General features: G+C 57.4%; 1 protein-coding gene across 2 annotated transcripts in view; it reads right to left on the reverse strand.

Annotated features, from left to right (window-relative positions):
* Positions 1–1,031: 1,031 nt before the first annotated feature.
* The window catches only part of STK32C (serine/threonine kinase 32C), an 87,458-nt gene continuing 76,070 nt past the window's right edge, over positions 1,032–12,419 (reverse strand). For both annotated transcript variants that reach the window (XM_075423996.1, XM_075423997.1), the window contains exons 9-12: positions 8,649–8,774; positions 8,355–8,486; positions 6,393–6,460; positions 1,032–4,812 (exon numbers count right to left, since the gene is read on the reverse strand). In XM_075423996.1, coding sequence (XP_075280111.1) covers positions 4,674–4,812; positions 6,393–6,460; positions 8,355–8,486; positions 8,649–8,774 — 465 coding nt within the window. In that variant the 3' untranslated portion in view covers positions 1,032–4,673. The remainder of the gene's footprint in view (positions 4,813–6,392; positions 6,461–8,354; positions 8,487–8,648; positions 8,775–12,419) is intronic.

A 12,419-nucleotide genomic window follows, 5' to 3' on the forward strand; every position in this document is an offset into this window, starting at 1 on the left:
CATTCAAAGGCACCCACTGCCCAGCCCAAAACAGAACACGCAATGCAGCCTATCGGTCTTGCAGGCACGCAGATGTACAGGCAGCAGGCAGTCGCCTTTCCTCCAGCTCCAGCTGTCCAAAGCAGCCACACAACAAAACCAAACCCGTCCACGGGGCGAGGCCCCGGCTCCTCGGGTGTCCCCATGCCCCCGGGCTCGGGGCTGCTGGACCCCGGCGAAGGGCTCTGCATTGATTTGTCTCGTTCCGTTACCATTTTTGAAGTGAGGAAGAGCCTTTGTAGATGCTCCCACACTGAGCTAAACGAAGCCAGCACATTGTGCCCAGAACGGTAATAAATAATTCCAAGTGCTGATGAGGGATGAAAGCAAAAACCAGAGACCTCCCGAAGTTCCCTGGGGCCATTTTTATGGAGTTTAAGATACAAAATCCAGGGCTGTGCAGCAAAACACTAAAAGGCGGCGAGCCGTCGCTGTCGGTGCCGCAGCGGTGGGCGCTGGGCACCCAGGCTGTGCCCTGGCCCTGCATGGCTGCGACCCAGCCCACCGCCCGCTCTCCCGCCCTGCTCCCAGCCTCCCGCCCCGCACCAGCCGCCTGTCACTAACCGAGCGACTCGGAGCCGTGCAGCGCGGGTGCCCCCCGGGCAGGGGCTGGTGTGGGCAGAGCCATGGCCACAGGGCGCTCCTCATCCTCACCGAGACCCCAAATGCGCCACTGAAAGGGCTGCTGTGGTTCGTGCCTTCCACAGCCACCCAACCAGCAGCTGCAACCGCCCGGCTCTCCGGGCACCGCGCCGCACCACGCCACGCAGCCGATGAAATACCCGGCGTTCGACCGGCTCGCTGCGCGGCGCGGGAGCTGCCGGCAGCAGGAGCAGCGCAGGGCACACGCGGCCGGCCGGCGGGATGCTCCGGCGGCTGCACCCACCGGGGCGATCTGGACGCTCAACGAGAAATGTAACTGTAACGCCCGCTTCTTGCAAGACTCAACGTTTTCTTCTACAGATCAATAACCTAGAAATGACAGCACATACTTGGCAATGTTAAAAATACACATTTATTACTCCACATAGGCAATGGCTTCTCGCAGTATCTGCAAAAACACAAACTTGTCATAACTTAAATCATCTTCTGTGACATGGCAGAATTTTCATGCAGTAAAATTACAGAAAGGTATTAACATAAAATACAAAGATATATTTTACATATATTTCCACTGAAATAATTTTTAAAAAAACCTTACCAAGGCATCAGGATTTCAGCACTGTCCAGTGTCTAAGTCCATATTACCAGCCTTTTTGCTATTATTTTATTACTACTCTTCTCTTTTTGGCAAGGTATAGAGCAATAAAGAATTGGCAACAGAAGAAACATCAGGACCTGACCTGGCATTTGTTTTCTCGCAAAATTCCCAGTGAAGTCTGCGGAGTTCAATGGAAACACTTAAAATATGCAACTTTCCAGAACTTCATAATACAACAGAGATAAGAAAAAAATCTTATGGCAAGGAATTGAAGGAGAATAATTTATAGGTGATGTAGACTTTTCACAGCGAATAATGGTACACCCTGTATAAACCTGTCATACAAAAAAATACATGTATTTAAATATTTATCTACAGAAAATTATTGTATCCTGGTTGTAATGGAGACGTAAACCAGAGCCGCTGTTGACTTCTTTCAGGCTCTGCGTGACGGGGCTTGGTGCCAGGAGTACCTCAGGCCGTCGCTGCGAGCTTTGCTCACACCTGGAGCCACCCCAGGCTCCAACGCAGCGGAGCGCGGGCCAGGAGAGCTGCGGCTCACAGCACTTCGACGCCTGGGCTTCCCCACGGGCCAGCCCCTCCGCGGCAAACAACCCTTCGCCCCAGCCCGCGTCCCCAGCGCGGGCACCGTGCCCGGCACGGCCGGCCGAGCACCGAGGCCGAGGGCCCTCTGCGCATCGCGGCGCCGGCGGCACCAGCCCGGTCAGCAGCCAGCCCGAGCCACGAGGACGCGCGGCGCCGGGCTCAGCCGGCCCCATCGGCACAGGCGCTGACGGGGACACAGCGACGGGACAGGAGACTGAAGGGGTCCAGAGAGCAGCACAGCGGGGACGGACGGGCCCCGTGTATGGAAACCCACCACAGAGGTCTGGACAATGAAGCAAGCACATATCTGTTTCCTATCATTTTTACATTTTCCAGTTACTCTCTTCTCGTAATTTCCTCTCCAGGGACGAGGCGTAAGCCAATAAAACCCGGTCCCCAAGGGGCTCTAGTGGCGTTACGCCCATGCATTATTTAAGATCAAAACTGAGTACTTCAGCTGTACTGTACTCACGGTGCCTCTGCTCCGCGCAGTGACCTCGAGGTCTGCGTCCTGTCGCGGTTCTCGGGGACCAAGGTTTAGCGCAGGCTGAGGCAGAAAGCAGAGCTTCCCCTGGCGCGTCCCTGCGCTGCCGCGGTGCCTCCCGGGCAGCCGGAATCCGCCCCGAAATATTTCACCCGGGAAGGAGCAATTACCCAGGGTCTCCCCAGAAGCTTGCCCGGTTTCTGCCGAGCCCTGCTCCGACGTTTTGCACAATTTACCCAGGAAGAGCAGTGCTGAAAAGGGAACGTAAATGACCGACACGGAGAGGGTTTGGGGGGACAAACAGCCATTCCAGAAATGAGCCAGCTCCTCCCTGCAGACACCAGCCTCGACCCCACGGGCCAGCTGTCCTAAAGAAAGCAATGAAAACGTCTGACGGGACGTGTCCTGCCCAACTGGCAACCTCGCTCCTGTCCCGAGGGCTTCGGGCTGAACAGGACAGGATCCAGCTGCACCTCTCCTACACGGGACGGTTTGGTCAAAAAGTAAAGTTATGCTCCTTGCTGTTCTGATAGCCCAAACCTTTGTCATTATTTACAGAAAGATGACAAACAGTGCAACGGAGCCTACTGAAAAAAACTACCCATACCAGTGGCGTAAATCATCTGTAAGTGACAACACCTGCATCAACAGGTGGCTTTGGCCCTCACCCTGCTCCTCTGGCCCCACGTGAGCCCTGGCAGGCCCTGCCGACCCACCGAGGCACGCAGCAGGGCCGTGCCTGTGCCGGCACCCGCGGCCGACGCCAAGCCCCGCGGTGCGGCCCTGGCCCCGCACCGGGCACGGCCGAGGGGCTGGACGCCCACCGCCCACGGCCGACAGCGCTCGCCTGGCTCTGTCCTGGCAGTGCCCGAGCAACCGGCATCCCTCCCCGCCCCGTGCAGTCGTGCCCGAGCCTTTCTTTTAAAGACTTCTATGAAAATTTGGTTCTGCGCAATTTTAGCCATGTGCTAATTTCCACATAAAACTGTGGAAAAATCAATGCGCAGTGTCATTTTTTCATAGAAAACTTTTTCGTACCGGTTACTCCTTTCTATTTCGTGGAAACCAAAAACGCAGCAAAAAATGTTCTGGAAGAGTCTGCACCTGACAAAACCATTTTCTGTCCATTTTTGTGCCATGAAGACACAGTGAGGATGCAAACCCTGCAGTCTCCTCAGCTCTGGCAGCAAACGGACGTCGACTGAGCGCAAACGCGGTTCTGACGAAAGCCCTGTGTACCACAACAGCCGTGCGCTGCAGCAGAACCCATGGCTCGTTTTTAGCAATAGTAACCAAAAGCCACTCTACAGCAGATTAAGCAACTGATATAGTGCAGGCTTCTGAAACAAGAAGAAAGGCAATATCCACAGCTGGAAACGGTGTGAGAGCTCTCCCGTCTTTAAGAAGTTAAAACAGGTATTGGAAAATTATATACAGTACCTCAACTTTACACTGAAAATAAAGTAAATCAAGGGTGAAATGAGCTGTTCCCTTCTTTCGCACCCGAGCAGCGCTGCAAGGCCACCCACTTTGCCTCCAACAAAACCTAAACCTGTGACAAACTGCGTCCTCCGAGCCCGGACAAACAGAACCAAACCCTCCAGCCCGGTCATCGGCTCCTCGCCGCTCGCAGCAGCTACGTGAAGAAAGAACATCTTTTAAATACATTCTGCATTTCAGGTACGTGTTTAATCACTACCCTGCCCCAGAAGAATCCACGAAGTGCACAAAAAGCATTTATTTTCCCCGAGTTAGGAAAGCAATTCTGACAGGTGAGGAGAGGACAAGGACAGCCTGGGATGTCCTCAGCTGCAGGACCCACACAGCTCGAGGCTCCGGGGAGGCTGATGCCGCCTGCCACAGCCCCGACTGGCCCCGGGGCTGCTTGCTGGGCCCTGCAGCAGCCTCTGCAAACAGGGAATGCCAAAGTAAAATTTAAACCACCTATTTAAACCACCTATTCAGCCTTCCTCCCTCGCCACCCCTGCTCGGTGTCTTCCCTTGTTGCGCCCAAGGACGTCACTTCTTTTCTTGTCATCTCACTGCATTAAAAACATGTGCAGATCAGAAATCTGACATTAAAAAAGAACGAGGAAAGAAGTCGATCCACCTCCTCCAAGTTGCATAGCAAGCATCTTTACCCACGACAGGCCACCAGCGTGCCGAACTGGCGCTCCGTTAAACCCAGGAATGCAGTTCTGTAAGAACTATCTGTTTTGCTACAGCTTGGCAGGGCTCGCTGCCGGTGCTCTCCGGCGGAGCACAGCCTGCGGTGCTCAGCGCGACCTGAGCAGGGGTTGTCGGCGCGGCGCGGGCCGGTGACCCTCGCCCGGCGGCTGCAGCCTAGCTGCTGCCCGCCGCGGAGCAGACCGAGCTGCACATGTTCAGGTTGGAGGTCTCGGACTCGGCCTCCGTCTCGGCGTCGTCGGTGGTCTCGGGGGCGGACACGGACTCGCTCGTCTGCTCTTGGCTCTTCTTCAGCCTGTGTGGAGCAGAAGAACGCGGCGTTAGGCAGTCACAGAATCACAGAATAGTAGGGGTTGGAAGGGACCTCTGTGGGTCATCTAGTCCAACCCCCCTGCCGAAGCAGGGTCACCTACAGTAGGCTGCACAGGACCTTGTCCAGGCGGGTCTGGAATATCTCCAGAGAAGGAGACTCCACAACCTCCCTGGGCAGCCTGTTCCAGTGCTCCGTCACCCTCAGAGGGAAGAAGTTCTTCCTCATGTTCAGACGGAACTTCCTGTGCCTCAGTTTGTGCCCATTGCCCCTTGTCCTGTCACTGGGCACCACTGAAAAGAGCTTGGCCCCATCCTCCTGACACCCACCCTTCAGATATTTGTAGGCATTTATAAGGTCCCCTCGCAGCCTTCTCTTCTCCAGGCTGAACAAGCCCAGTTCCCTCAACCTCTCCTCGTAGTGGAGATGCTCCAGTCCCCTCACCATCCTTGTAGCCCTCCGCTGGACTCTCTCCAGTAGCTCTTCATCCTTCTTGAACTGGGGAGCCCAGAACTGGACACAGTACTCTAGATGAGGCCTCCCTAGGGCAGTGTAGAGGGGAAGGAGAACCTCCCTCGTCCTGCTGGCCACACTCTTCTTGATGCACCCCAGGATCCCATTGGCCTTCTTGGCAGCCAGGGCACACTGCTGGCTCATGGTTAACCTGTCGTCCACCAGGACACCCAGGTCCCTCTCCGCAGAGCTGCTCTCCAGCAGGTCCACCCCAAGCCTGTACTGGTGCATGAGGTTGTTCCTCCCCAGGTGCAGGACCCTGCACTTGCCCTTGTTGAACCTTATCAGGTTCCTCTCTGCCCCCGATGAAACGCCCCGCGGAAGGAGGGGTGCGGCGGCAGCCCGCAGCAGGCAGCGCGTCCCGGGCTGCCCACCCAGCGCTCCTCCAGCGCTGCCCACCGCAGCCCGACGGCAAACGGGAGGAGTCTTTCCAGAGCACAGAGTCTGCCATTACAGAGACCGACACAGCAGCAGAACACGCTGAAAACATTCTGAGCTATTCCCTGAAGCACTCCGCAGCGACCTGCAAGGCTCCAGCTTCCAGAGCGCTGCCCGGCCAGCCCTCGGCCGCCGGCTCCCTCCACGCACCACGGCCTCCAGCTTTAGTGAGGAGCCAGACACCACCACGCCAGCGTGCTCGAACGCGAGGGACAGCAGCTGCTTTAACGGCTCCAGCGCTCTCCCTGCCTGCTCATGCCCTGCACGGTTCTTGCATTCATTTTCCAGAACATCACCCTCTAGAAGCAGGATGGATGAGAAGGTGCTGTGGGGGCACTGAGTGGTGTCACATACGTAAGTTAAATCCCAGCAACCTCCCTGCAGCGTATTTTATTTGATAGCAGTGATTAATAATCCCTGACCTTGTCTCCCTTTTCGGTCAGAACTGCTTTTCATAGAGAGGCAGCACCTGAGCCCCTCGGCTGACGTCAGTCACCCAGGGCTCAGCCGGCAGCGAGATGCTCCCGGCTGTCAGGCACTGGCACTCTGATTCCTAAGGGAAGTCAGGAGAAAGAGTACTATTTTCTTTAAAAAAAAATACCCCACACACTCACTTCTCTCTGTTAAAGATGACAAAGTCTTGCTGGATAGCTTCAAGGCATTCTTGGAGATAGTCGTTTTCCTGTTGAAGAGAAACAATAGGTGCATAAGCAGCCCCATCTGCACCTCGTCGCCGTGCTCCCAGCGCCTGCACCGAGCCCCCCAGCCACCACCACCCTCAGCCGAAACAGCAGAGCTGACCTCCTTCGCCAGCCACCTGGCCAGCGGCAGCGCGCGCAGTTTTCCACAAAACACAGACAGCACGCAGTTTTCCAGACAAACACAACACGTTTATCTGTGTATTCTGGTTTTGGGAGCGCTACCTGCCCACAGAAGGAAAGCCATGGCTGGGGAGAGACCAGCACACCGCCTGCACCCCCGAGCCCTCGCACGGCCCCGGCGCAGCCCTGCCGCCCCGTCCCACGGACGGCTGCTCCCCGTGGCCGGCCAGCAGGCGCAGGGGCTGCGCTGGCTGCACCCACGCGAGAGGGACACGCGGGTGTGCAGGCAGCCCACCCTTCCCGATCCCTGCCTCCACTCTGCCTCCTGCATCCCTCTGTCGGGGCGCAGAGGCCTCCTCTGAAGCCCGACACCGATGCTCCGCTCCTCCTCTGCCCGTCTCCCGCCCAGGCGAAGGCTCACCCGGCCACGGGCCGCGGCACGGCGAGGGACAGGCTCCCGCCCAGCCACCGGCTGCGGGTCCCGGCAGGCAAAGTGCCCTTCACTCTCCTGGCAGCAAAGCCTCGGAGAGGTATTTGCAAATTTGCTTATTCTGGTTTTTTCCTGACTCGCTTCCCGATTTATTCTCCGTCCTTGCACAGTAAGTCTCACCGACCGCAGCATTCACTCCTGCGGAGGAGGGCAGGGATCCGCTGCAGGCAACCGGAGCCGACAGCGGCACAGGCAGCATCGCGCCCGGCGCTCCTGCGCCTCAGACCGGAGACGGTCCTGTCCTGGCCAGGGCAGCAACACTTCTGCCCTCAGTCGGGGACTCGCAGGGTGCCAGGGAAGCAGGGACTCTCGGGGCCTCCCCAGCACACCACCGCACTGGCAAACGCCCGCGACAAACGCCGCTTTCCGCAGGAGCAGTGCCCCTGGGATGGGACGTGTCTGCTCTGCAAACCTGGGGTTCTTCTGTTTGTCTCCCCAGTGATGTAACAGCACCGTGACCCCCACGGTGACCAACAAATGCACCTCATCTCCAGCTTACCTTCCAGCCAACGGATCCCTCTCTGCAGCAGGCGCTGGCGGGCACGGCGATCCCACCGGGACGGACTGGCAGGGAGGGCAACGCCGATCCCACCAGGACGGTCTGGCTGGGTGCCACGCCGATCCCACCAGGATGGACTGGCAGGGAGGGCAACGCCAATCCCACCGGGACAGGACGGACCGGCTGGGAGAGCAACGCCGATCCCACCGGGACGGACCGGCTGGGAGGGCACAGCGATCCCACCGGGACAGACCGGCTGGGCGCCATGCCAATCCCACCAGGACGGACCGGCTGGGTGCCACGCCGATCCCACCGGGACGGACCGGCTGGGCGCCACGCCAATCCCACCGGGACGGTCTGGCTGGGTGCCACGCCGATCCCACCGGGACGGACTGGCTGGGTGTTTCTGCGTGGCCAGATAACTCCCACCGTGCAACCCCACCGACAGCTGCCGGAGACACTGGGCAGCGCCTCGCAGAAAGCCCGAGATCGTATGGACTTTTATTTTTTTCCAGTTTTTCTCTTGACTGGTGTGCCCAGAGCTCTGTTCCTCATCTCATTTTCCAAAGTACAGATCACTGTGAAAGAGTTTTATCAAACTTACGCAAACGGAGTATCTGGCTGTCCGGAAGACTCCACTGGGCAAATGTTTTAACCAAAATAAATCTGCAGCTACTGCAGCGCCGCAGTAAATCCTGCTGCACACCCCCAAAGGAGTGGCTCAGCCTTTTGCCCCCAGCTGGCCGTTACCCCGGGAAGCACTTACAGACTGGGAGCTGTCTTTGCTGTTGTCCCTCGACTTGCTCTTCGCAAGCCTCTTCTTCTTCTTGTGCAAGGGCCTCGACTCCAGAATCATCTCCTCCAGCTCGAAGGTGGGGTCGCAGTGCAGGCGGCCCTTCTGCCGGGACACACGACACCACGCCGCGCGCGTGACGCACGGCAGAGACTCGCTCTCGCAGCAAACACGCTCAGCAACCACCGCTCTGTCCGAACGCAGCGGTTCCTCCAAGGAGGAGCAGCGGCCCCCGCGCGGGCTGGGACACGGGTCGCTCCTACTCACATTGGGGACGAAGCCCGGCTCCACCCGCTTCTCGCAGACGTCGCTCCAGACCACGCCGGACAGGTACGCCGAGGCCTGAACGTCAGCCAGGCAGGAGAAGCGATGCTCGGGGTTCACCGTCAGCAGCTGGCGAGAGAAAAGCGCTCCCGTCAGAGGAGAAAGCAAAGCAGCCCAGCAGCATCCTGCCTCGAGGACGACTCAGAAGTGCAGCCACGCAGCAACCTTTCTGTTCTAGGAAATACCTAACAGACTACAGGAGAAAAAACACGTTAGGAAAACGTTCTGGAGGTTGTGAAACCAGATGGCCACAAATTCGGCACGGTGACCACTCGGACCAGCGTGAGTTTGCTCTTCCCGTGGCCACCTACGATGCCAGAGCCTTCACCGCAGCACCCGGGCGCTGCCGTCCCGCCTTGCCCCAGGGACAGACCTTGCTCCCTTGTACAGACGTTGATTCCCCCAGAGGCCCAAGGTTTCAGTTTCAGCTCCACGCGTCCCGTTTCCACACCTCTTCCGTGACACCAGGGGACACTACTCCGTCTATCACATACACGGCTGACTAAGCACCACGAAAAAAATTCATAATGATCACCTGATCCACTGCGACACCAGCCTGAGGACAGATCCCATTGTTCAAAGAGTTCAGCACCATGTACCACGCCGCACGCTCAGCTGACCTGAGTTACAGCTTCCAGGGCTGCTGGAGGAATGTCTCAGCTGGAGGTGTGCCCCACCTGGAGATCTGTCTAAGATGCAAATACATCCCATGCAGAGGTACATCTAACAGGGGGGGTGGGTCGAGCTTCCAGAAACTTGTGTGTCTGGTCTCCCCCTGTGAAAATCTTCACCGAAGCTTGGTTGATGCCACCTTCGTAGCGCATCCTCAGAGCCGCGTGCGCGTCCCCCCTCTCCCAAGCACAGGATGCTTGTAGTGGGTGAGCTGCGCCCACCCTTGCACCCTTCAGGAACCGCCACCCTTGCCTGCCCATGCTGTTGCCACCGGCACCGGTGCCGCACCCACCTCTCACCACAGCATGGCAGGGGTTGGAAGGGACCTCTGAGGATCCCCCAGGCCAACCCCCTGCCCAAGCAGGGTCACCTACAGTAGGCTGCACAGCACCGCGTCCAGGGGGGTCTGGAGTATCTCCAGAGAAGGAGACTCCACAGCCTCCCTGGGCAGCCTAGGCCAGGGCTCCGTCACCCTCAGAGGGAAGAAGTTCTTCCTCATGTTCAGACGGAACTTCCTGTGCCTCAGTTTGTGCCCGTTGCCCCTTGTCCTGTCACTGGGCACCACTGGAAAGAGTCTGGCCCCGTCCTCCTGACACCCACCCTGCAGATATTTAGAAGCATTTATTAGGGCCCCTCTCAGCCTTCTCTTCTCCAGGCTGAACAAGCCCAGCTCCCTCAGCCTCTCCTCGTAGGAGAGATGCTCCAGTCCCCTCCTCATCCTTGTAGCCCTCTGCTGGACTCTCTCCAGTAGCTCCTCATCTTTCTTGAACTGGGCAGCCCAGAACTGGACACAGTACTCCAGATAGGACCTCACTAGGGCAGAGTAGAGGGGGATGAGAACCTCCCTCGTCCTGCTGGTCACACCCTTCTTAATGCACCCCAGGATCCCATTGGCTTTCTTGGCAGCCAGGGCACACTGCTGGCTCACGGTCAGCCTGTCGTCCACCAGGACACCCAGGTCCCTCTCCGCAGAGCTGCTCTCCAGCAGGTCAGCCCCAGCCTGTACTGGTGCCTGGGATTGTCCCTCCCCAGGGGCAGGACCCTGCACTTGCCCTTGTTGAATTTCATCAGGTTCCTCTCTGCCCAACTCTCCAACCTGTCCAGGTCTCGCTGAATGGCAGCACAGCCTGCTGGTGTATCCATCACTCCTCCCAGTTTTGTGTCACCAGCAAACTTGCTGAGGGTACACTCAGTCTCTTCATCCAGGTCATTAATGAGTAAGTTGAACAAGACTGGGCCCAGTACTGACCCCTGGGAACACCACTAGCTACCGGCCTCCAACCAGACTCAGCGCTGCTGATGACAACCCTCTGAGCTCTGACATTCAGCCAGTTCTCGATCCACGTCACCATCCACTCATCCAGCCCACACTTTCTGAGCTTACCTACGAGGATGTTATGGGAGACGATGTGAAAAACCTTGCTGAAGTCAAGGTAGACAACATGCACTGCTCTCCCCTCATCTACCCAGCTGGTCATGCCATCACAGGAGGCTATCAGATTGGTCAGGTATGACTTACCCTTGGTGAATCCATGTTGACTGCTGCTGATAACCTTCTTTTCCTCCACTTGCTTAGAGATGACATCCAGAACGAGTTGCTCCATCACCTTTCCAGGGACAGAGGTGATGCTGACCAACCTGTAGTTCCCTGGGTTCTCCTTCTTGCTCTTTTTGAAGACTGGAATGACAATGGCTTTCCTCCAGTCCTCAGGCACTTCTCCCATTTTCCAGGACCTTTCAAAGATGATGGAGAGTGGCTCAGCAATGACATCTGCCAGCTCCCTCAGCACTCATGGGTGCATCGCATCAGGGCCCATGGATCTGTGGGTGTCCAGTTTGCTTAAATGGTCTCTAACCTGATCCTCCTCGACCAAGGGAAGGTCTTCCTTTCTCCAGGCTTCCTCTCTTACCTCCAGGGACTGGGATGCCTGAGGAAATACTGAGGCAAAGAAGGCACTGAGTAACTCCGCCTTCTTTGTATCCTCCGTCTTCCTCCATCCACCTTTTCCTTAGTCTTCCCTTGGATACTGATGTACTTGAAGAAGCCTTTCTTCTTGTCTTTCACAACCCTTGCCAGATTTAATTCCAGATGGGCCTTAGTCCTCCTCGTTGCATCTCTGCACACTCTGACAACGTTCCACATTCCCCATGCTGTGTGTGTTGGCGTGCAGGCATTCCAGAGAGGTAACTGAGCATGCAGCTTTCCCCGGAGCGGTGCAAGAAGATCCGCCACAGCCACACCCACCCTTAAGGTGGCTGGCCTTCTGGTTCTCAACTCGGGGGGCAGCTAAGCAACATGTGTCGCTGCTCTGGTTGCCCTGGCTTACTCCCCAGTTGGATGCGATGGCTTGAGCACTGTCACTTTGGATCCTGCCTCCCGAGTCCTTCGGCTTCCTTCAGAACCTCTGCACCAGTTCTTGCCATTTTTCCAGAGCGCTTAGAGTTTGAGTCCTGACCTCCGGCTGTGCCAGCTCGGTTTTGGCCATCCACAAACTGAGTGCACGCGGTCTCCCAACTCACGGGCACCTACAGTAGGAACTCTACAAAATGCCCATCTAGGACTGTTTCCTTTAAAAAACCGTGGCATAATTCTAGGCACACTGCTTACAGGTGGTTACAACCTTTTTGCAGAAAATAAAGTCAGCACCGAGTACTCTCCCAACGCCAACGGCAGCTAGGCAAGAGGCAGGTAGCGGTGACGGTACTCCCAGCCCGCCTAGCGCCCAAGCGCAGGGATGCCTGCGAAGGGCGTAGGGTAAAGGACCATCTCGACCAGCAGCTGCCGCCTGCAGAACTTTTCAGGCCATTTTCACAGCATAAAACTATCTTCATCTTTAGAATGAAAAGCAAGGAATTCCCAGTTCCTGAGCAAGGCCGCCGTGATGGCACTGGCCCAGCGGGAAGGGACGGGGGTGTCAGTGCTGGGAGAGGGGAGCAGGCAGGACTGTGGCTGGGGCACCCCCAGCACAGAAGCCCCAGCGCTTCTGGGGGACAGGGGGGTCCTGCCAGGCCAAGGCGGCTGTGGGCATTTGCCGGGTCTGT

This window comes from Opisthocomus hoazin, chromosome 6, assembly GCF_030867145.1.
Source record: "Opisthocomus hoazin isolate bOpiHoa1 chromosome 6, bOpiHoa1.hap1, whole genome shotgun sequence".
Lineage (NCBI taxonomy): Eukaryota > Metazoa > Chordata > Aves > Opisthocomiformes > Opisthocomidae > Opisthocomus > Opisthocomus hoazin.